Source organism: Dysidea avara, chromosome 1 (assembly GCF_963678975.1).
Source record: "Dysidea avara chromosome 1, odDysAvar1.4, whole genome shotgun sequence".
Taxonomy (NCBI): domain Eukaryota; kingdom Metazoa; phylum Porifera; class Demospongiae; order Dictyoceratida; family Dysideidae; genus Dysidea; species Dysidea avara.
Genome location: NC_089272.1, coordinates 61,367,815 through 61,391,793, shown reverse-complemented (window position 1 = coordinate 61,391,793; position 23,979 = coordinate 61,367,815). Strand labels below are relative to the sequence as shown.

Sequence of the window (23,979 nt, the reverse complement as noted above, 5' to 3'; positions counted from 1 at the left end):
CGCAACGTTTATGGGGTACATCACGTGAGCTTAGTTATATTATTGTATCATTACAATTATAATTAGCTGATACAATAGAATAATCAAATAGTTAAGTCCAGTTTAGTGCAGAATCTTGATGACACTCCCGGGGGGTACAAAATAGTACAGTGCAACAATCATTCTTAAATGAATCATAAATAGCTTTGCGAGCTTCTATCGATGCCTTCCTTGGTCTTTTGTCTTCACAGCTTCTATCTTTAGTAATATCATTTTCAAAGTCAATTTGTTCTTTTGTAAGAGTTCCTGATGAGTCTTTTTTAGTACAACATTGCAACACAAGCTTATTAAATACTGGTATTTCCAAAGGAAATAGATGATTAATCACTTGAGAAATTATTGACTGTCCAGGCAGTAGTATTTCAGCAGATCTAACTCTATAGAATCACTACTTGGTATTAAAAGTAAAATCCTTCCAAGTTTCTAACTACCCCTAGGTAAATTTCTGTCTTTCACAATAACAATACTTCCTTCCTTAGGCTCCATAAGACACTGTGATCTAGGGTGTTTGTGCTCAATAGGAAGTTTTTCTCTAAGACTTACTAGATATTCCTCTTTCCACACCTTCCAAAATAAATCAACTTGTTTTTGTCCTTTTTTTCCAAATCTCTGTTAACATTGTAGCAGAGTCTTTGCTAGGTTGAAAATCCTCATCACAATGATAGTCAGTATCACCAGAATTAAAGAGTCCAAACTTTCTATTGGTTGCTAAGAAATGTCCAGGGGTCAATGTAAAGCCAGAGTATAGATCTTCGTAGAAATATGTAAGAGGCCTAGAGTTGAGAACCGCTTCTATCTCTGTCAAAGAGTTGCCAATTGCTCCAAAGAAAAGTGCTTTCTGCCTATTGATTTCCTGAAACATAACATCTTTCACTAGGCCAACCAATCTCTCATAGAAACCACCCTGCTAAGGTGCAAAGGCAATTGTGTATTTCATTTTAATACCTTCTACTGAAACATAGCTGATCACCTCTTTATCCTTAAAAACTTTCCTCATTCTCTGTCCACAATTGAATGTGCAAGCTTAAATTGAGGAGCATTATCTGAAATGATAACATCTGGTTTGCCTCTACGAGAGGTGAATCTTCTTAAGCAATTGAGGAACTGGTGGCTGACAAATCTAATGTCCATTCCAAGTGTATCGCTCTTATCAAGAGACATGTAAAAGACAAATCCAAGTCTTCTTCAATTCAGATTCATACTTCACATTAATATGTCCCAAATAATCTAAATCTACAAATCGGAATGGATCAGATCTAGAAACTCGCTCCCTAGGCCAAGGTGGCATAGATGGGAGTCAAAATGATGGCCCTTCTAGTCTTCAACACAATAAACATTGAAACTTTACTGTTCTGACTCCACCCTTCCCTGTGGAATCCATTACTCTTCTCTTATTTGGGCCAGTGTATGGGAAACACCAGCATGGATTAGTCTACAATGTACTTCAATGATCAATAAGCCAGTAAAGTGTTCTCTTCTAGGAAGCAACTTAGGATGTTTTGCATTCTCTGTGTTCAAGAATCTTCCGTATCATCTTCGTATACCCAAGTCATCAATCTTCAGTCCAAGTTACCGTTTCGAACAATGATGCTTATTCTCTTCAGTATAGCTGACAACACATCACGAAACCTATTCCGTTGAATACAATAGATCCACAATAACATAGCCAACTTGATATCATTTGCACATATGAACTGTCCATCAGACAATGAATTAAATATCTCAGCCAACAAAACATGTTTCTTTCCAATAATCTCTCTCCTTGATTCTGATAGTACATCCCATTGTTGCTTCTTCACAAACTTTAAACAGTAACACGTCACTGTGAGAAGTTTTCGTAAAGAAGAATATTTCCTTTCATCGAGTCCACATACAGATAATTTCTCATCCTGTTTACCATGAGTCACAACATTAGAACACTCATATAATACTCTTCCAGTCTTAGTTTTTGCTTCCACATCATGTATTACTGGCTGTGGAGGTTGCCACTTAGGCCAAGAATCATGTGAAGACATTAGCTACTCTGGACCACTTCACCAAAGTTTCGACTGTTCAATCTCAGGTACTGTTAATTCCCTAGTTGGAAGATCAGCTGGATTTTTACCTGGTGGCACATAATAAAATAAATCACCTTGCCTTTGAATTTCCTTCACACAGTTATCCATGAACAATGATAGTGGTTTGCCAGTTTGAAGTCAGTACAAAACACAGGTAGAGTCTGTCCAGATTGTTCATTTTAAAGAGGGGATCTTCAATTCCTTAGTGACAAAATTAGCAGCACAAACTCCAATATCACTGCCAATAACTCCAAACATGGAAGAGTAATTTCCTTCTTAGACCTTTTGCTGTTTCCTGTATCAATCGATACCAATCTCAGTTTTGAAAACACTAGGTTAACTGTAACATTATCCTGATATTTACCGTGAAGATAAATCACTGTGGCAAGTGCCCTTTTAGAGGAATCACAAAAGACAACAAGTTCATAGTTACAAGTATCACTCGTGACCAATAAAATGGGGTACCTTCAGTTGTGAGATTAGCTTCAACTTCTTCAAGACACTGTTCCATCTTTTGTGTAACATCTCAGGTAATGGCCCATCCCATGTTAGTCCCTCTTTCCACAATTCTTGGATAAATACCTTGCCATAGAACAAAACAAGAGTAACCAAACACGAAGGATCAAAAGTTTTACCAATAACTTTCAACGCTTCCCTTTTAGTAGGTGTTATATCTGCATCAAAAAGAGTGATGCCTTAAATTTGTAAAAGGTCGTCTGTACAATTCCACACTATCCCAAAGGCCTTCACAACACATCTTTCTGATCTCTCAGCAGTTGGTAACAAATTCAAAAACTCAGTAGAAATAGATATCCACTCTCTTAAATTCATACATGCCTTTTGAAAAATTTCTTTAGACTCCACATAAATTTTGTAGGCTTGTTCAACTGATGTAGCTTCCAGCATCACATTGTTAACATATATATTATCACCAGTAGACTGAGCAACTGGAGTTCTAAACTGTTTCAAATTTCAAATGAAACTTAACTCTTCCAGTTAACAAAAATGAGCTACAGATGATCCCACAGCAAAATCCGTACACATCACATTCTGACACTCTCATATTATCAACATCTTTAAACCATAAGAACATTGTCACACCTCTGTCTTGTTTCTGAATGCCCACTTGCAAAAAAGCATTCTCAATATCTGCAAGGACTGCTATGTGATGAAGTTGTAGTCGAAATAAATTCCACAGAGATCAGGTAGAAGTACTGGTCCACGATACAAATACTCATTGAGGCTTTTAGCTCCTTTCTTGGATGGCAATCAAACGACACTAAGTGGAGGATATTGTTGCATCTCTAGTATGTACACTCGATCGTGCAATCAAGGAAACCTGTCTTAATGGCCACCAGTATAGAAAGACAACCTCTCTCGAAAAGCCAATTCCAAAGTGAGAATTTATACACTGCTACCTGCTTATTGAGTGAAGGTGGCAATAGACAAGCTCCACTGTAATTTATTCACATGATCTGATCCTGTACCTTCTGTCAGTGGATGAAATCCACTTGGCCAGGACAAAATGTGACCCAAATGTCCTGACTCAACCCACTTACCAATGATGTAGGCAGGGGTGGTTTGGATGGTTCGGACGAACCCCCCTTTCAGAGGCAGAATTTTTAAAATTAAAAATCACACCAAATCTTACTTTACTGGAGCTCTCCGGTAGCTACTTTCCCACTGGTGCTCCTCTGTACTACTCTTGAGGGTCACATCACATTAATGCTGAACCATATAAATTGCATCACGTGATCAATTGCGCACATGATACATGGTTGAAATGGCGCGAGTAAAATGGCGAAGGACTGTTCAATGGTTTATTACAAGGCAGCAGCTGTTAAACTCCAGTGGTCGTGTTATACATGTGTCAGGTTAGTACAAACTGTGAATTTTTGATGTGTATTTACCTGATGGATGGTTTGTTTATTTGGTAAATGTTGTGGGCACGTGATGTCTCGAACATATTGGAGTACAAGCCATGTCTGAAGTTATTGACCATCAACAGGAGGACCGGCCAAGAATAATGTATAGCTGGAAAGAAGTATTGCCGACTAAGGGACTCGAGTGTTCTCCGTACCAACAACTGACAAAAAATAACTCGAACCTATTAACAGATCCACAGCATATGGTTCTAAGTTTCCTGCAATAGGAATAGAATCAGCTAATCTATCAGATGAAATGGACCTCAGAAAATCCATGTCTGCAGGTTGTAGAGGTCCTCTTTGAATTGGTCCTGTTATTTGTTCAATGACATTGGTGTGAAAATGTATACAACATTTTCCCTTTGTTAGCAGGACTGTTCCTTATATCATCTAAGATTGTTTATATTTTAACTGGAAGTTTCCTAGATTCCACGAACTGTCAGAAGGGGATACCTATATCATCATGTCTTATTATGACACAAGTTAACTGTGTTGTACCTGTAATGAATTTGTTGTCATCTGCTGATAACACAGTCACTGGAAATCCTAATGTTGAGGATCTCTGGAACTTGGAAACAGTTGGTATTGTAGAGTCGCTATAGAGCCCTGGAACAGTTTAACAAGTCAGTTTATCATGAGAATGGAATATACTACAAGCCTGTATGTTACTTGGCCTTGGAAGTGTGAGTATCCTGATCTTCCGGAATTTTGATGTTGCTGTGAGTAGGATGAAATCTTTAGCAAAACGTTTTGAAAAGGATAAAGATCTTTTAATGAGGTACAATGAAGTTATGCAAAGTCAGAGAAAACAAGGAGTAGTAGAAAGAGTAGTTGAAGATGAGAAACAAACTTTAAAACATTATCTGCCTCACCACCCAATTTTGACACCTACTAAGAACACTACAAAATTATGAGTGGTGTATGATGCGTCAGTGAAGTCACCAATACATGTACTCAAATCTTGTGGCTTCCTAGCACAAAGGTTGAAATTGATAATCACTCCTTGTACTGTGGAGTTAACTGTAATTGTTTTGCTAAATTTTACATAAAGAAGCGATGACTGGCACTATCGAGAAGTACCTTGACTAAAATGACCTTCCTTTTATCACTTGACTGCACTGGGACTATAGTAGTCTGAAGCAAAACCCGTTCACCAGAACTGACCAATGTCTGGGTTTGAACACTTGTGGAGTTTAAGACTTCTACTAATGATTTATCTGCTTCATCATCATCTAATCGAGTAGGTGTTACAACTACACTTTCACTCTTTGGTTGGGGTTGAGCCAAATTTCCAAACTTTTGTCGGCAAATAGCCTGATTGTGATGTCTCCTTTTCCCACAGTAATAACATCCACTCTTCTGAACAAATGAACAATCTCTAAAACTCATGGCCAGTCTTCAAACAAACAAAACACCATCCTTGACTGAACAATTGTTGCTTACGACCAGACAACTCTCTACATTGATCACACTCGTCCTTAAAATGCTTGCCTTGACAGAATACACAAGGATTATACACAAATTTACCTCTCCTATGAACATTAGTTGTAAAGGTTTCCACAGAAGTTGAGGATGATTTTGTATTGATTACACCTCTGATAACCTTGACAACTTTCACCATCTCTTACTCCAGTTACATGTCCTTTAACATTAGCAAAGTGTCTCTGAGCATTCTCCTATGTTTCCACATACTGAATTAGTAACCTTCGCAACAGCTCCATTGTCCACACTTGGCCAAATATTTTAGTATCCTCTAACTTCAAAATAACACCAAGAGGAAATTTACTGAGAATCTGATGAATCAATATCTTCTGGCCATTAACATTCTTTCCCTGTGATTCCAATTGTCAAAGAATCCTCTAAATATTTTCATACACTCTCTTAATATCATTAAATCTCTGTGACGCTGATGATAAATGCTGAAGCTTAGAATAAAGCATCTCAATAATAGTGACCGGGCCTGCGAAAATAGGGCAAGTGGGCACATAAAAATTTCCTACTTTTTGAAAGTTTAATGTGTCATAACTTTATATTCCATTCTGCTTGACCATGAAATTTTCAGCACTTAATCAAAATCTAATTAACTTTAAAATAAAAGTCAAAGAATGAAAATAATCTATCCCAGTACTGAGATATGAGATGTTTTGTGGTGGGGTGTAGTTTTTGTCCGCATGCCCTATTTTTGCAGGCCCAGTCACAGAATCTGGTCTTCCAAACTTCTGCTTCAATAGAGTAACAGCCACATCATCATTATCATTAGTGAGTGCAATTCCCAAAATAGCTGTAAAGGCTGCTCCACAAAAGTCAACACTTTGACAATATCTTGTTTGTCCACGGATGATTCGAAAACATCCCAAAATCCAGGCCATTTCAAAATATTTCCATCAAAGTATGGCAGGTGAAGTTTCAGAAGACGCACTGCTGTATCAGCTAATGAGGATGTATCCAAAGGTCGAGGGGTCAATTGTGTTAATGGCAAACTGGCTTCCTTGAGGTTGACCTTGTTGTGTTTTTGAGAAATAAATGTTATTCTAGCCTTCAATCCGGAAACTACTTCATTTCCAGTGATGATAGCTTTGATAAATCCTTCATCTCCTTCAGCAGGACACGTATATTCCTTTTCATCGGTACCTTTCACTTTGCTTTTCTGTCCTGGTCCAGTCCTTGTTGCATCTCTCCAGCATCGATATGTTAAGTGTCAACCTATTCATTAAAGTTTCTGCGTCCAGTTCGTCCTTGTCCAGGTCTTCTCCATCACGTCCAGTTTGTTTGCTTCTTCAATAGCTCGTTGTACCTGGGACTTCACTGGTCCTCTAAGCCTTTGAATGGGTCCTGACATCATGAATGTACCTTGCTATAGTATGTTCACGTTGAGCTGAATCCTCAAAAATATTTAATAACTCATGGATGCAATTACACACTATCTTGAAATTTGGCTCATTTGTAGTACTGCTTGATTCGCTAAAAATATTTCAAAATCTTGTTGTTCAAATGTTTGACATAATATTTACGGCCAATCAAAATTTTCACAATACATTTCCTATGGAGAAGCCATATAAGTACAGTGTCCATTAGAGCCCTTTCCCGAACTTGTAATGGAGCCAAACCGTACATGTCTGTTGTTGACATCTTTACTGTTACCAATAATCATCTGGTTGGCAGAAATGTTAACTCTGTTGAGAAAAATGCCACTTTTAAATTTTAGCTGTTTTTCAGGGTTCAGCTCAAAGTGAACATACTATAGCAGTGCCACTTTGTCACGACGACAAGCAAACCAAGTTGAAAGTTCACTGTAACAACTGTAATTATTATTGACAGGACCAAAGAATTGTACATAGACACAACTTTTATAGGGTACATCAGGTGAGTTTAGTTATATTATTACATCATTACAATTATAATTAGCTGATACAATAGAATAATCAAATAGTTAAGTCCAGCTTAGTGCAGAATCTTGATGACACACAGCTGATCCTTGTCTGTGACACCTCTCCATATGGAATTGGGGCTGTTTTGTCCCACATCAATGCTGACAAGTCAAAATGACCAGTAGCTTATGCGTCATGTTCTCAATCAGCTGCAGAGTGTAAGAATTCCCAATTGTACCAAGAGGCACTAGCAATAATGTTTGGGGAGAGTAAATTTCATCAATTTTTGTATGGGAGGCATTTTCTTATCTATAGTGATCACAAGCCATTGATACACATTTTTAGCGAGGAAAAGTCAGATCCAGCGATGGCATCTGCTAATTTGCAGAGACAGGCGTTAACTCTCAGTGCTTATCAGTGGAGTATCAAGTACTGGAAAGGTGATTTAATGCTGATGTACGTAGTAGACTACAGTGGGACCTCGTTTAACCAAACCTGCTGGGGCCAAACCCTGTTCATAGCTTTGGAAAATCCATAACTTTGAATCATCCATTAGTACATGCATAAATGCAGTCACTTATTCACTATATACCTGTTAAATTATGGTACTCAATGCTACTAATGGTCAACACTGTAATAAGAGCACTTAGCATTTTAACACAAGTACTAGGTTACTCCTAGGGTTTGATCTGTGGTCACCACCAAACTATCAAAATTAACCAATGATTACCACCAAACCATCGTTAAACCATCTAATTACATGCCAATGTCTTTGAATGGCTGCCCTCCAGCTGGCAAGCTACAGTAATGACTGCAACCACTTCACTTCAATTATTAGTCTCGTGCAGTACTTTAGACCCGTTCGGGTAACAATACAGATGTTTGAGGTCTGGATAAACGAGGTCCTACTGTACACTGTACCCTTGCCTGAATTCCCAGTGAATGTTCCCTCACTACCAGAGACTATAGCACTGATCGAACAACTTGCCACTATGCCAATGTCTGCAACACAGATTACAACTATGATGAACCACAACCCCATTCTAGCCAAGGTGAAATAGTTTATTTTACATGGATGGCTATCTACCTTGCAGTCTAACTTTACAACCATACTGGAAGAAGAGAAACGAACTTAGTCTGGAAGATGGCATCCATTGTGGGAAAGCAGGGTAGTGGTCCCTCCACAAACACAGAAAACAAGTAACTGAAAAGCCATATGCAGCTCACATTGGAATTTCTAGAATGAAATGCCTCACCCGTCAATTTGTTTGGTGGCCAAAGATGGATGCAGATTTGGAGGCTAAAGTGAAAAGTTGTTGAACTTGTCAGTTGCCAGTCACCACAGTCTATGTTACACCCTTGGGAGTGGCCACAACAACCATGAAGCAGAGTTCATGTAGATTATGCAGGTCCTCTGTTTGGGAAGATGTTCGTCATTTTAATAGACGCTCACTCTAAATGAATGTAAGCTCATATCATTTCTTCAGCAACTTCCAGTGTTACAATTGACAAAATAAGGACCAGTTTTGCCTCATTGCAGCCTACCTGAGATATTGGTGATGGATGATGTTACGGATGCACACGTTTAATGATTCTAATAATTGATACACACAGTGATTGGTGTTCATGCGTACGTATATACACTCATGACAGTATATCCCTAACATCTCCCTCCTTTACAATTATAATAAATAAAAAGTAATGTGCTACATCATCCATCCCCCTTTACAACTCCATAAAAAAATTCAAACAAAAAAAACAACAACAACAACAATTACAAAACAAACAAAATCATTGAACAATAAAAAAAAAATCACCATAAATTTATCGGCTAAGGTTGTATATAGGCTTGATTTTCACTGTTCAACACTGTTATCCCAACAGATGCCTTTTGGCATACCTGAGTATGTACAATGCATACATCATGGACTAAAGTTTGTCTTCCTTTATGTCTCATCTCTTTTTGCTGATAGCCCAAGGTGTAGATTTGTGGCAGAATGATGGATCCCTACGTTTGTAAATGGGAATCTTCCACATTTTCTGTGGTTACTGGCGTAAAGCATAATGAAAGCATAATGGCCACTCCACTTTCAAGTCAGTAAATTGATAGTTGGGACGTGAAAATAGTCCATATCTTTTATGGTGACCAGATTGACTGCAGAGGCGCTTCTCCTACTAGGCCCTGGACTATTATGCCCAAAATTTTACCAATTATGCTTTTGAGCATTACTCAAAAATGAAGCCTATTATGCTCAAAATTATGCTTTCAAAATCAAGATTATGCTCTAGAACTGACTGTTTTATTAGAGTATATCAGCCTTTCCTGACTGCTGTATTAGAGTAAGTGACTGCTCTATTAGAGTATCTCAATCTTACTTCTGCAAAGTGTGAATAGCCAACAAAGAAACAGTTCAATAAGTTATACTACATGTTTTTAAATATGAAATGCACTAATAATACTACTGGCAGTAATTATTTACTTTCTTTCAGGCACGCGTATGGTGCATTGTAATTAAATTTTCAAATATCGTCCCTATTATGCTGGCATTATATATATGCTTGATGCTTTTGGTCACCTATTATGCTTTAAATTATTCTGGCATAATTGGCTGGGGCCTATCTCTTACTGTTCTTCATTTGTAGTGCTGTGTAAAAGGTTGAAAGTAGCTAAAAGCAAAGCATAATGGCCACTTCACTTTGTCAGTAAGGGGTGTGAAAACAACTCTGGCACCATTCTTTCTTTTGATACAGTATGTGCAGATTCACCAGTCATATTAATGTTACAAAAAAGTAAACAAACAAGTATACGGAAACATTAGGAGTTTAAGTTTGCGTAGAAAAAAAGTAGGTACCTGCTTATATACTAGTCAACAAATAATCCCTATGGGTATAGACTAAAGTAGGGATTAAATATCCACTGGTATATCTGCAGATGTAGGCAACTTAACTTGTTTCCCTACTTTTTCTATGATCTTTAATCAAACTTAAAATTCTTGATACTTGTACAGAGTAGAACTTACATTATCTCTTACCTTGATACCATGAGTCTTCATCTGATCATATACTTGGCTGATTATATCTTGTACTTGCTGATCTTCAAATCTCTCCTTTCTTTGATGTCTAGACAAATCTGCTTCAAATCTTGCAGTCAACAGCGAAATAATTCTGCTCCTTGCATAATCAAAGGTATCCTATGTAGCATTGTTTATTAGCTAGTTAACTATCCCATAATGCTGTGCATATAAGTACAAAGATAATCAAAGGTTGGGAGGTGTACCCAGTGTTAGTGCTGTAGTTAGGGATGAGCCTATTTTGCTTTTTTTCCCACTTATTTTTCTTTCCAGCAATTCTATATTTCTTACCTATTTTGCTCGATATTTTGCTCAAAAATTTTCTATTTTGCTGAGCATCAATAAAAATTAATTGCAATATCTCAAGCTTACAAACATGTGTGACTGCTCTATTCATAGTGACTGCTCTATTAGAGTATCTCGATCTTTAGTCACCATTTCCTATGAGCATATATATTATTTATTTTTGACTTTACAGCATACAGTATTACAATGATACATGGTTACAACAGATTAGTGGCTACAGGTATGCTGATGTTGTCCTAATACTATGCGTGACTATTCTATTGAGTATCTTGATCTTTTTCATACAAAATGTGTTAAGTTGCCATTCCTAGGTGCCCATTTTCCAATTTTCTACCTATTTTTCCAGCATTTTGCTCTTTGCTTTTACCAACGTATTTTCCAAAAAAATTGCTGGCAAAATCAGCACATCCCTAGCTGTAGTTTATGTAGGTGGGTCAAACGGTCTGCAATTTCTGCACAATGATCAGAGTATTTAATGGAGAATAAAGTATACATTTGTAAGTATGTAGCTAAGAAACCAGTGTGCCCTACTGGTGGGTTGTAATTAACAGGAATGCTGTGAAAGTTTGCAGTGGAGTTTCCCATTAGGTAAGGAAGGCAATGCACCAAATTTCTGTGAAACCTCCCAGCCACTTTGAATATATATATATATATGTAGTAGTTGTAACATGGGCAAGAGTGATTTGCCTGAAATATACACACGAGCACAAGGGCTGCATTTCAGGCAAATCACAAGTGCCCATGCGCCCTCGTGCTCATGCGTATGTTTCAGGCAAATCACTCGTGCCCATGTTACAACTAATATATTCCGCTTGGGTGACTCACCTGCAAGTGTACATGGAAACTGCAGGAATGCTTTGCAAGTGTATTTATATGGGACCATGTGACTTTCGATTGTGGATAATGTTGTAAAAGCAATGACAAGGCACTGCTGAGAGGCCAAACGTAAGCGTATCGTCATGAGCATGCAGATTGCTTTGATTGTGGGTGCACAATTAAACACAGGAAGCCCAAATACGAGCTGAACAGCTCATAATGAAGCTTAAGTGCACTATAAAGTACTTACTATACTAGCCATGAATAAACTAAAGCAGTGAATATGTTTATAGTGCTATAATGGCCTAGCCAATTAAGTGCCACGCCCAGTTATGTGTGTGACATCGTGCCAGGTGGAAAAACAGCAATATAAAGACAATTCAAGTGCACTAAAGTACTTACTTTTACTAGCCATGAATAAACTAAAGTAGTGAATACTTTTAACACTGATGGCCAAATTAATTAAGTGCTACGCCCATTGTCTGGACATAGCCACGTGACTATTGAATGCAACATGATCAATATAAACTAACCTGTGACCTTCTTCATTCAATAAAACAACAAACTAATTTCTTCCCCAAGTCCATGATCTATGCTTTGGCTCTCTGTACAAAATTAAAACCCACTATCGATACTGTGAAGTGTCGCTAAGAGGAGATCACACAGTTTCATCAAAGAAATCGAATGATTTCTGAGAATGCTTGGACTGCATTAATGAGACTAGGAGGTAGTATATACAAGTTATATCCCTCCTAGGAGGGATATTACTTGTATACACTACCTCCATTTCTCGTTATTGAATTCCTGAGCACTGATAGCAGTGCTATTATACCACTAATACACCTTCTCTTACCTTTGAAGTAAGGTGTGAAAGTGGTATATATATATATCTAATCCAAAACAGCCAAGCTGTAAAAAAGAGTGCGGCCCTCAAAAAGGCTATGGTGAAAAAAGATGTGAAATCCAAGGTGGCAGCCAAGAAATGGCTGTGATGGTAGGTTAATGGTAAAAATTTTAATAACGACAATTTAGGTGAATTTTGATGCCACTTGGTCGGCTTTGGGGCTTTTTAACCTATCTTTTTTCTTTTAATTACCACAAGAAGAAGAAAAGATGAAGCAGATGTTAAATATTTCTGATTTTATCAGTAAAATAATGTACAAATGTGACCGGACCTGCGAAAACAGGGCACGTGGGCACAAACTACACTCCATCACTCTACAGCTCATATCTCAGTGCTAGAAATATTTATTTCCATTCTGTAACTTGCATCATGATGCCAATTAAATGCTTACTAAGAACTGAAAATTGCAATGCCATAGCATAATGGTACAAAACGTTATGAGTGATGAAAGTGTGAAAAAGCAGGTGAAATTCATGTGCCCACATGCCCTATTATCGCAGGCCCAGTCACAATTTATATATATATATATATATTACATATATTTATTACAGAACTCTCTACATAGTGGTTTCTTTGTAACTGAACACTCTACAAGGTGACTTCTTCTAGCTGATCTCTCTACAGGGTGATTTGTTTTGTAGCTGAATTCTGTACAGGTGATTTGTTTGCAACTAGCTCTTTTCAGAATGGTTTCTTTGTAGCTGAACTCTCTACAAGGTAACTTCTTCTAGCTGATCTTTCTACAGGGTGATTTGTTTGTAGCTGAATTTTCTACAGGGTGATTTGTTAGCTGAACTCTCCAAATGGTGGTTTCTTTGTAGCTGAACTCTCTACAAGATGACTTCTTCTAGCTGATCTTTCTACAGAGTGATTTGTTTGTAGTTGAACTCTCTACAAGGAAACTTCTTCAAACTGATCTCTGTACATGGTGAATTGTTTTAGCTGAACTATCTACAAGGTAACATCTTCTAACTGATCTCTCTACAGGGTGATTTGTTTGTAGCTGAACTATCTACAAGGTAACTTCTTCTAGCTGATGTCTCTACAGGGTGATTTGTTTGTAGCTGAATTCTGTACAGGTGATCTGTTTGCATCTGAGCTCTTTACAGAATGGTTTCTTTGTAGCTGAACTCTCTACAAGGTAACTTCTTCTAGCTGATCTTTCTACAGGGCGATTTGCTTGTAGCTGAATTTTCTACAGGGTGATTTGTTTACAGCTGAATTCTCTGCATGGTGGTTTCTTTGTAGCTGAACTCTCTACAAGGTGATTTCTTCTAGCTGATCTCTCTACAGGGTGGTCTGTTCGTAGAGCTGAACTCTCTACATGATGGTTACTTTGTAGCTGAACTCTCTACAAGGTAGCTTCTTCTACCTGATCTCTCTATAGAGTGACTATTTGTAGCTGAACTATCTGCAGGGTGGTTTTTAGTAGATGAACTCTCTACACACAAAGTGACTTCTTCTAGCTGGCCTCTCGACAGGATGACTTGTTCTAACTGAACTCTACAGGCTGATCTGTTCGTAGCTGAACTCTCTTCAGGGTGATTTGTTTCCAGCTGAACTCTGTATCATTATGATGGTATGTTTGTAGCTGAACTCTCTACAAGGTAATTTCTTCTTGCTGATCTTTCTACAGGGTAACTTGTTTGTAGTTGAACTCTCTACATAATGGATTCTTTGTAGCTGAACTCTCTACAAGGTAACTTCTTCTAGCTGAACTCTCTACAGGGTGAACTTTTCGTAGCTGAACTCTCTACAGGGTGATTTGTTTGCAGCTAAACTCTATACATGATGGTTTCTTTGTAGCTGAACTCTCTACAAGGTAACTTCTTCTAGCTGATCTCTCTACAGGATGAATTGTTTGCAGCTGAACTCTAGGTACCGGCCAATTATGCCGGCATGATTTAAAGCATAATAGGTGACCAAAAGCATCAAGCATAATGCCAGCATAATAAGGACGATATTTGAAAATTTAATTAAAATGTGCAATACGCGTGCCTGAAAGAAAGTAAATATTCACTGCCAATAGTATTATTAGTGTATTTCATATTTATAAACGCATAATATAACTTATTAAATGGTTTCTTTGTTGAGTATTCACACTTTGCAGGAATAAGATCGAGATACTCTAATAGAGCAGTCACTTACTCTAATACAGCAGTCAGGAAAGGCTGATATACTCTAATAAAACAGTCAGTTCTATAGCATAATCTTTTGAAAGCATGATTTTGAGCGTAATAGGCTTACTTTTTGAGCAATGCTCAAAAGCATAATAGGTAAAATTTTGGGCATAATAGGTCGGAGCCTACTGAACTCTCTACAGGGTGATTTGTTTGCAGCTGAACTCTCTACATGGTGGTTTCTTTGTAACTGAACTGTCTACAAGGTGACTTCTTCTAGCTGATCTCTCTACAGGGTGATTTGTTTGTATCTGAACCCTCTACAAGGTAACTTCTTCTACCTGATCTCTCTACGTTTGTAGCTGAACTCTCTACAGGTGATTTGTTTGCAGCTGAACTCTCTACATGATGGTTTCTTTGTAGCAGAACTCTCTACAAGGTTAAATTCTTCTAGCTGATCTCTCTACAGGGTGATCTGTTTGAAGCTGAATTCCAGGGTGATTTGTTTGCAAGTGAACTCTCTACATGGTGGTTTCTTTGTAGCTGAACTCTCTACAAGGTGACTTCTTCTAACTGAACTCTCTACAGGATGATCTTTTAATAGCTGAACTCTTGACAGGTGATTTGATTGCAGCTGAACTCTCTACATGGTAGTTTCTTTGTAACTGAACTCTCTACAAGGTGACTTCTTCTAGCTGATCTCTCTATAGGGTCATTTGTTTGTAGCTGAACTCTCCACAAGGTAATTTCTTCTAGTTGATCTCTGTACAGGTTGAATTGTTTGTAGCTGAACTCTCTACAAGGCAACTTCTTGTAGCTGATCTCTCTACAGGGTGATTTGTTTGTAACTGAACTTTCTACAGGTGATTTGCTTGCAGCTGAACTCTCTACATGATGGTTTATTTGTAGCTGAACTCTCTACAAGGTAACTTCTTCAAGCTGATGTCTCTACAGGTCACTAGTTTGTAGTTGAACTCTCTACATGGAGGTTTCTTTGTAACTGAACTCTATACAAGGTGACTTCTTCTAGCTGATCTTTTTACAGGGTGATTTGTTTGTAGCTGAGCTCTTTACAGGGAAACTTCTTTTAACTGATCTCTCTACAGGGTGATTTGTTTGTAGCTGAACTCTCTACATGATGGTTTCTTTGTAGCTGAACTCTCTACAAGGTAACTTCTTCTAGCTGATCTCTCTACAGGGAAATTTGTTTGTAGCAATGAACTCTCTACTTGATGGTTTCTTTGTAGCTGAACTCTCTACAAGGTAACTTCTTCTAGCTGATCTCTCTACAGGGTGATTTGTTTGTAGCCAAACTCTCTACATGGTGGTTTCTTTGTAGCTGAACTCTCTACAAGGTGACTTCTTCTAGCTGAACTATCTCTTTCCGTAGTTGAACGCCCTACACTACTGGTCATTTTGTCCATGAAAATCCAATGAAAAAAATGTTCAATCTGTGAAAGGTAAAGTTTTCATTGGGTGGTCCCAATGAAATTTGATTTTCATAGCATTTTAATTTGGCAAATTAATGAAAAATCAATGAAAAATTGATGAAAAATTACCAATTAAAAGTCCATGAAAAGCATTTCACAGAGTTTTCAGTGGTAATTTTTCATTAGGTTTTCAATGGCCTTTCATTTATTTGCCCAATTAAAATGCTATGAAAATAAAATTTCATTGGGGTCACACAATGAAAACTTTACTTTTCACAGGTTGAACATTTTTCTATTGGATTTTCATGGGTAATATGTCCAGTAGTGCTACAAGGTAACTTCTTCTAACTGATCTCTCTACAGGGTGAATTGTTTGTAGCTGAACTCTCTACAGGGTGATTAGTTTGTAGCTGATCTCTATACAGGTTACTTGTTTGTAGCTGATCTCTTGAATTCTCTTCAGGATGACTGCTCTATTAGGATGACTGCTCTATTAGAGTATCTCGATCTTGCACTTGCTACACCAAGTTGGCTTTTGTGCTATAACTCAGTGGTTTTAAATCTGATACTTCTACACCATTGAAGAGTCTTTTTAAGATGATTACTCCATCTGTACAGCGATTTTCAAAGTATTACCCCAAGCGGTTTATCTGGTAGGCGTGGTAAGTAGTCGTTTTTTATTAGCTAATCCCGATTGTGTAATTGTTACACACTATTGGTTTTTTCATTGTATCGTCCTGGTTTTTAGCTCGATTTCTTTCAAACCACAAAAGGGTTGAGGTTTAATAGTTAACCTAATCACCCACCGATTTTCAGCTTCTTCCCATAAGCGGTTTATTCTGTAGGTGTGACACCATATTGGTGTTATTTTCGTAAATAATCGCTAAAAACTCTTTGCCTGTTTATCGTATTCCAGCCAAAGTTGGTACCGAGATGCGCCTTTATACCACCCTTCTGTGTGCCAAATTTCAAGGCAATCGGATATGGCATTCGCGTGTTATTGCAGTTTTTGTAAGTGTGCGAAAAGAGGAAGAAAAACAAGAAGAAAAAAAAACTGAAGAAACCAAGCCATTTTTGAAGTCGAATATCTCGGGAACGCTTGAAGTGATATCGCTCAAATTTGGTATGTGGAGTACTGAAATTGGTGGTCGTGTCCACAGCAAAAATCGTCCTGTTTCATGAAGGCAGCACAGGGCTACAGAGGTTCGAAAATTGCATTTTCGTTCTTCCCGTCAATATATTCACGGGAGTTGCGCGCCGGCTTCTTGGGCCGCATACACACTACCGTGTGTCTTGATATCAAATTCAATTGGCTGCACATATATATAGGGAATGGGCAGACATGAAAGTAAAACCGGCAACCTAAATAGCTGATATTTGGAGCAGCCAAAAATGAATGATTATAACACTAACTATTGATTCAAAGTTGTAACACTAGCCCAATTATCATTCACTTAATTATCTATATTCAGCTGAATCAAGAATTGTTTGAAAAGCACCTTTGCAATCAAAGTAGCCACTATGAAAGATACGGATGATTTCCATTACGAAGGAAGCCACCATGTGGTACTGCCAAATCAACACCTTTCGTCTCAGCAAAAATGAATGGGACACAAAGGAGGACAATGGCAAGTCCATGAAGAATGCATTATACATACTGTGGTATGCCAAAAGGCACGTGTCCAGCTGAAGCAATGTTGAACAGTGAAAAAAATCTAATCTGTAGCCTTAGCTGTTATTGAGTTATGTTTGCCTGAAGGCATCAGTCAGTCAATCTGTCAGTCAGTCAGTTAGAAAATTCTGTTTAAAAAAAACTTCTATTGAAAGCATTTTGTGTTGACCTGAAGGCTTGTTTGGGCTAAGTTTTACCTATCCAATACACTCATTGTTGTTAGGGAAAAGTGAGGCTGGTTTTTGGGTAACGTTTTTCATGGGCCATGCCCAAACCTTTGCAGTCCTTACTACCATAATTTGCTTGTGAAATATTTTTTTTGTATACAAAACTTGTACGAAAATTTCTTACATGAAAATTTTTATATAAGATTGAACTACTCTAATAGAGCAGTCATTCACGTAAATCATGAAAACATTTTCTCAAACTTTTAATCACAAAACATTTTTTTGCATGAAAATAAAGTGAATTACAGTATACAGTACTATTGTACTGTATGATACTGCTAATAAAAAAGTCAAGAATTTAAAATGAAATTCTAAAAATCATCTCATTTTTTCCTGATTCATTTAACCAAATTATTCTGGCATTTTCTGTGGGTCCCTACAGGACACTAAAACAGCTAAGCTGAAAATAAAGCATATGGCCTTTAAAAAAAGCTATGGTGAAAAAAGTTGTGAAATTAAAAGTGGTGGCTGCAATGATGTTAATGCCAACCGTTTTTGATGATTAGACTTGTCATCATCGTTCATAAACATCATTGCAGCCTTTGATTGGCTGCCACCTTTGATTTCATAACTTGTCACCCTAGCATTTTTTCAGCTTAGTTGTTTTGGTAAGGATAACATAATTTACTCCCACCTACATAGAAACATCTCTATTGAAAAAATATTTTATGCATCGGGCTTCATTACAATATTGAAATATTAAACATGTGCTTATAGATAGCCTGTGGGCACATGTTTGCCTTAAAAACTCAGCTAGCATTTGACAAAGTCAATATTTATTAATTTTACTGTAACGTAATTAACAATTGCTAGCTAATGAAATGACAATCACCATCTTGTACAGTATGTTTGACTTATTACTATTATTATGTAATTAGCACAACATACCTGTAATGCTGATGTCAAAATAACTTGCAGAAATTCTTCAGGGTGCTTCAGGCCTGTTTGAAAATTGTACTTTGGAAAGTAATCTTTGATTTCCTTCATTGTATACATATACTCAGTACGCCACAGTTGGTCAATGGAAGAAATTGCCTCTTGATAAGGTTCACTGATTTGGGTGAAACTTCCCTTAGATTCTAGATTCTCTACTGCTTGCACGGTATACCTATAATATAATACTTCCATGTGAAATGTACTGTATATTATTATACTGTAACTAGTACAATTAAAAACTATTAATTAAAAATGAAGTAGGGTTCCAGCAATAAAAAGTAGTATAAAATTATATGAATTGTGATGGCTGTTACAACATAACCATCTGTTCAATGCCAAAGTAGGAATTTTCCTACATAGCAGTATGTTGTTATAGCTACTATCATTCATATGTTCATATGTTTTGTGACACTGCTTCCTATAGCTGGTACCTACTTCATTTTTAAATTAGTAATTTTTATTGCATAGTTTGCTAACTTTTTTGTTATAGCACAGCTGTCATACATGTGTGGCTTTTATTAGAGTAGCGTAAGTCATCATCTATCGGCCGGGGTTTGCGCCATGGCGTGTATCTCGTGTTTAGTACATGCGAGGACTAAGAAATTCTACCCACTACTACATCAATACTTCTACTTTGTGCACAAAAAGTTTCAATTTTGTACGTACTTGCATGGGTCTTCTGCCTTGTAATGAAGATAGCAGTGTAGCAATCAATTATTGTCTACCAATGTCAGTTATCGGCTAGTCATAAACGCACGTATATCGATTATCGGCTACTTTTTCAACTTTTGGTCGTACATTAAAAAAAACTGAAACTATTCAATACCACAATCACGTACATCTAGACTTCCCACAACATCACCACAATTTTAATTAAATTCTTATGTGTCAGTTTCCGCATAGCTATGAATACACAAAATGCCTAAAATCATTATGTATAAATGGAGTTGCTTAACACAAAGGGCACAGCTTTTCTCTGTGCACATCAACATCAATATCATCAAAATCAACACAACTTTCATGTAACCATCTTCCACAACAGCACATTATCCATTCCTGGTCAGTTCCCGCATCATCATCAAAATTACCAAACATACACAACACCTTCCAGTATCAATTTCTTCATTTGCATTATCACTCCTGGATTTTTTTTGTACAGGCCTTGATGATGCTGCATTGTCAGATTTTCTTTTACCTTTCCCCTTAGTTTGCTTCCTGGATTGCTTCTGTTGGTGTTTAGCTTCTCGCTCTGCTGCTTTCTGAGCTTTAAGTTCTGACTTACGTTTCATTTCTTCTTCTTTTTGCTTCTTTTTCAGTTCCCTTTCTTCCTTTCGTCTTTGCTTCTCTTCTTCAGCTAAACGTTTCTTTTCTTCTTTGTCCTTAAAAGCCTTCAAGCATTCACTACTGGTTAACACATGAGCAAATCCTGTTTTCTTTGGTTGAACAGTAGGTATATTGACCAAATCTGATAGAGGAGAGCGTCTTGGAGTAGTCTTTGTTGATAATCCTACACCACTTGAATCTGGAGTAATTGATGCAATTGATGTTGGCTCTAATAGTGTAATGGTGGGCGTTGAAACTGGTGACTGATCTGTCAATTGGCCTGGCCTCATTGTCAAATGATTTGGTGTAGACTGGTCAAGCAATGTAGACACAGGTTCTGGTGAAGTTTCAACTCCAGGTAAAGTAGACAGTTCAAATCGCCTCAATTCCACAAGCCCCACATGACTTGGCATTGACTGGTTAGACATTGTAGACATAGATTGGGATGGGGTTACCACTTCAGTTTGGGGTGAAAACCTAGTTTGAGAAATGCAGTTTGGCACTTCAGAGCTTATGGCACCAGGATGATGAATAGACAACCAAGCTTTGTATCTCGGATCTGGTAAGTCATAACCTTCTTCAAAACGGCAAACATACTTTACTTCTTCCTCTCTTAAAAATGTCAGTGAAACATCGTCACTTGTGCATGACATGGATTGGGATGGGGTAACCACTTCAGTTTGTGGTGAAAACCCAGTTGGAGAAGTGCAGTCTGGTATTTCAGAGCTTACAGCACTAGGATGATGAATAGACAACCAAGCTTGATATCTTGGATCTGGTAAGTCATACCCTTCTTCAAAATCACAAGCATATTTTATTTCTTCCTCTCTTGAAAATGTCAGTGAATCATCATTACTCGTGTGTGCAAATCCATCATCTTCATCACTAGTTACGTCTTCGTTGTCTTCCTCTTCATCTACAAAGGTAAGCAATGAGTGATACCTGCAATCATGTTTATAAAATTTATTTACCATGTGTGTCATCATCTTTTTTATCACTTTTCTCTTTATCACCATCTTCTGGACAATCTTTGACATCGCACTGTTGGTTCTCTTCACTTTCTTTGTTGCATGAAATTGCACCCCTGTTGTAAGGGTAGATTCCAGCTTTTCGGAATCCTGAAATAACATTTGTCGGAGTAATAGCACTGTGCCACGCACCTCGAAAAATCCCACAGAAATTAAATTTATTGATCACCATCCCAGGATTTTTAACATAAAACTTGTGACACCATTTCTCGTTTAGGGGCTTAAACAGGCTACAGTCAAGCGGCTGGCACTCGTGGGTTGTATGTGGTGGGAGGCAGAAAATGATTATTCCATTTTCTTTCGCGTAATGAAGTGACAGTAGATCAAAATGAGTGCTGTGACCATCCAAGATAAGCAGCAAAGGACGGTGAGGTACAGCATGAGCAAGAAAATGGTCTTTTATGAAGTGGAAAAACAGCTCGTGATCAATCCAGCCTTTTTCACTCACAGCAAATCATGATCCACTTACTTCATTTCTAGTCCAGAGATGGTCTTGCTTACCAGCAAAGATAAGGAAGGGTGGAATACATTGCCCAGTGGCACTAGCACAACCAACTACAGTGATTTGCTCCTTCTTCCCCGATGCTTGATAAATAAAGTTTAAGTTATTAAACACAGTTAATGTTGTGAAGCATAGGCTGTGCAAGTACCCAAAATATTAGCATGCAACAGTGGGCTCTAATAAGAACAACTCATGCGCAACAAAGTGAGCAGAACACGTTGGCAGTAATTCATACCTGTTGTAACAAATCTTGCCAGTTACAGTGGCTTTTAATCTTCAAGATGAATACTCGTAGTTATCGCCGGCTGAGGAAAGGGAGGGTCGTCGTCCTTGGGAAGGTCGACTGCTGGATTGAGCAAGCGAAGAGCTTTGTCACGCCGGAGGAAGGGCCGCCTAAAGGAACAAGTATTCCGGACAGGACGACGATGCGACAAGATGCGATACTACAATGCTAGTAGCCACCTTCAGGGTCGTTTCTACAAGTTGCTTACCTTGGCCCACGCACGGTGTCACGGTCTCCTGGGACAGCTCCGACGCCGCTGGACTCAATACCAACAGTAACTACAGCTCCACCTCATACCATAGCCAGTTCGTCGGGCGCCACCTAATCAACAAAAATGCTGGGAAATCACGTGGTGGGCATCAATCAGAATCTTCGAGGACAAACACCACGACTATCGCGAAACGGCCTCAAACAAGATGCTGCATCGGGTAAGCAACAGTATAACACCAATTGGTGTACTAGTATAATCTTTCACACTGTCCCCACACACACTGTATATATTTGCATACAATCAGTGGGGATGTACCGGTACATCGTATCAGTGGCCAATATGGCGATTTTGTCTTTTGCCAATATCGGTTGGTCTCAATATAGCCGCCAAAATCAATATAATATACCGAAATAGTCTTTGCCATGGTAAAGCCGCATTATACCCTCTGTTATATACCAAAAAAAGCTGGGGAAACAGTAGTTTTATCCTTGAAAAGAAGTGCTACGCTACGAGAAGCCATAAAAATACGCGCATAGCAAACATTCTTTGTTATAACCATACAAAAATGATCATAGTGGAGAGCTATAAAAAAATAAATAAATAAATAAAAAAATAAATAAATAAAAATTAAAGTAACCATGGGATGAATAAACTAGAAACACAGCTTGAAACAACCAGCCATCTCTACAAGCCATTAAAAATACGGAGTGATTTGGACTTATCTTGGTGGGAGCACGCACTAAATAATAATAATAAAAAATAAACTTGTGGCTGCCTCACGGTCTGGGCTGTTAATTGAGGCCACACCACCACAGGCAATCAACCATTGGCAGTGATTGTTAGGACTTGGAACTACTTACTAAGTGTATCTTATGGCAAGTTAAAGTTTCTCAGTTTCCTCTAATCTAAATGTATAGCTGCACTTTATTATATTGGGTCGGTATCGGTGTTCTGACTCAGTATATCGCTTTATATTGGATCGGTTCAGAAATTTCTCTATTGGTACACCTCCAGTAAAATGTGAAATAATAAGAGTTGCTTTGTAAAAACAACAACACAAACACATGGTTATCATAAATTGTATGTTGAAAAGCAGCCAAGTACATGTTAGAACTTTGCATAGTAGTTTCACGGTGTTGTGCCAGCTTCTTGCACACCATACCCCTTGAATCTTATAATAGTCCCAAAGAAAAGTCCATTTTATTGTCATTAAAGGAAACTTCAACTTATACATCTTCAACAGGAATTGTTGCAAAACACAGTGCTTGCTCTAATGTGTACACGATACAGTGTCTTCGTCATATATCTGTAGTTCTATGGTTAGGATCTGTTCCACAACTTTGCCAGGCAATTGGTACGGGGCACACCATTGGGTTGTTAGTTGCATGTTAGTTTGCGTGTACGTTATGTCTTTCTAATGTTTATGTTGTCACACTTGCTTGATATGTATGTCGTCACCATTGCTTGTCCATATACCAACGTATGTCACTGCCACTGCTTTATTTTGTATGTCACCGTTGCTCAGCTTGCACATCATCATCATCATCTTCTGTATGCTGCAAGCATAGCTTATCTTGCATATTACTAGATGTTGCCACCATCATCATTTCTGCACATTGCATGGTCTAAATAAATAACCTTGATGCTTGGGGGGGGGGGGTAGATCACGATATACATAATACATATCATGACCTACCTATGGCCTCTATTGTAAAGAGTTTAGGACAGAGACGCTTCTCTGCTCTAAACTCTTTCATTACC

The 23,979-nt window shown here is 37.9% G+C and overlaps 1 protein-coding gene across 4 annotated transcripts in view; it reads right to left on the bottom strand.

Annotated features, from left to right (window-relative positions):
• LOC136239772 (uncharacterized) overlaps nt 1-23,979 on the bottom strand; it is a 132,562-nt gene that overhangs the window by 11,468 nt on the left and 97,115 nt on the right. For 3 of the 4 annotated variants that reach the window (XM_066030519.1, XM_066030528.1, XM_066030541.1), the window contains 2 exons: nt 18,824-19,043; nt 10,410-10,580 (listed from right to left, as the gene is read on the bottom strand). In XM_066030519.1, coding sequence (XP_065886591.1) covers nt 10,410-10,580; nt 18,824-19,043 — 391 coding nt within the window. The remainder of the gene's footprint in view (nt 1-10,409; nt 10,581-18,823; nt 19,044-23,979) is intronic. The other variant, XM_066030535.1, reaches the window with a different exon arrangement.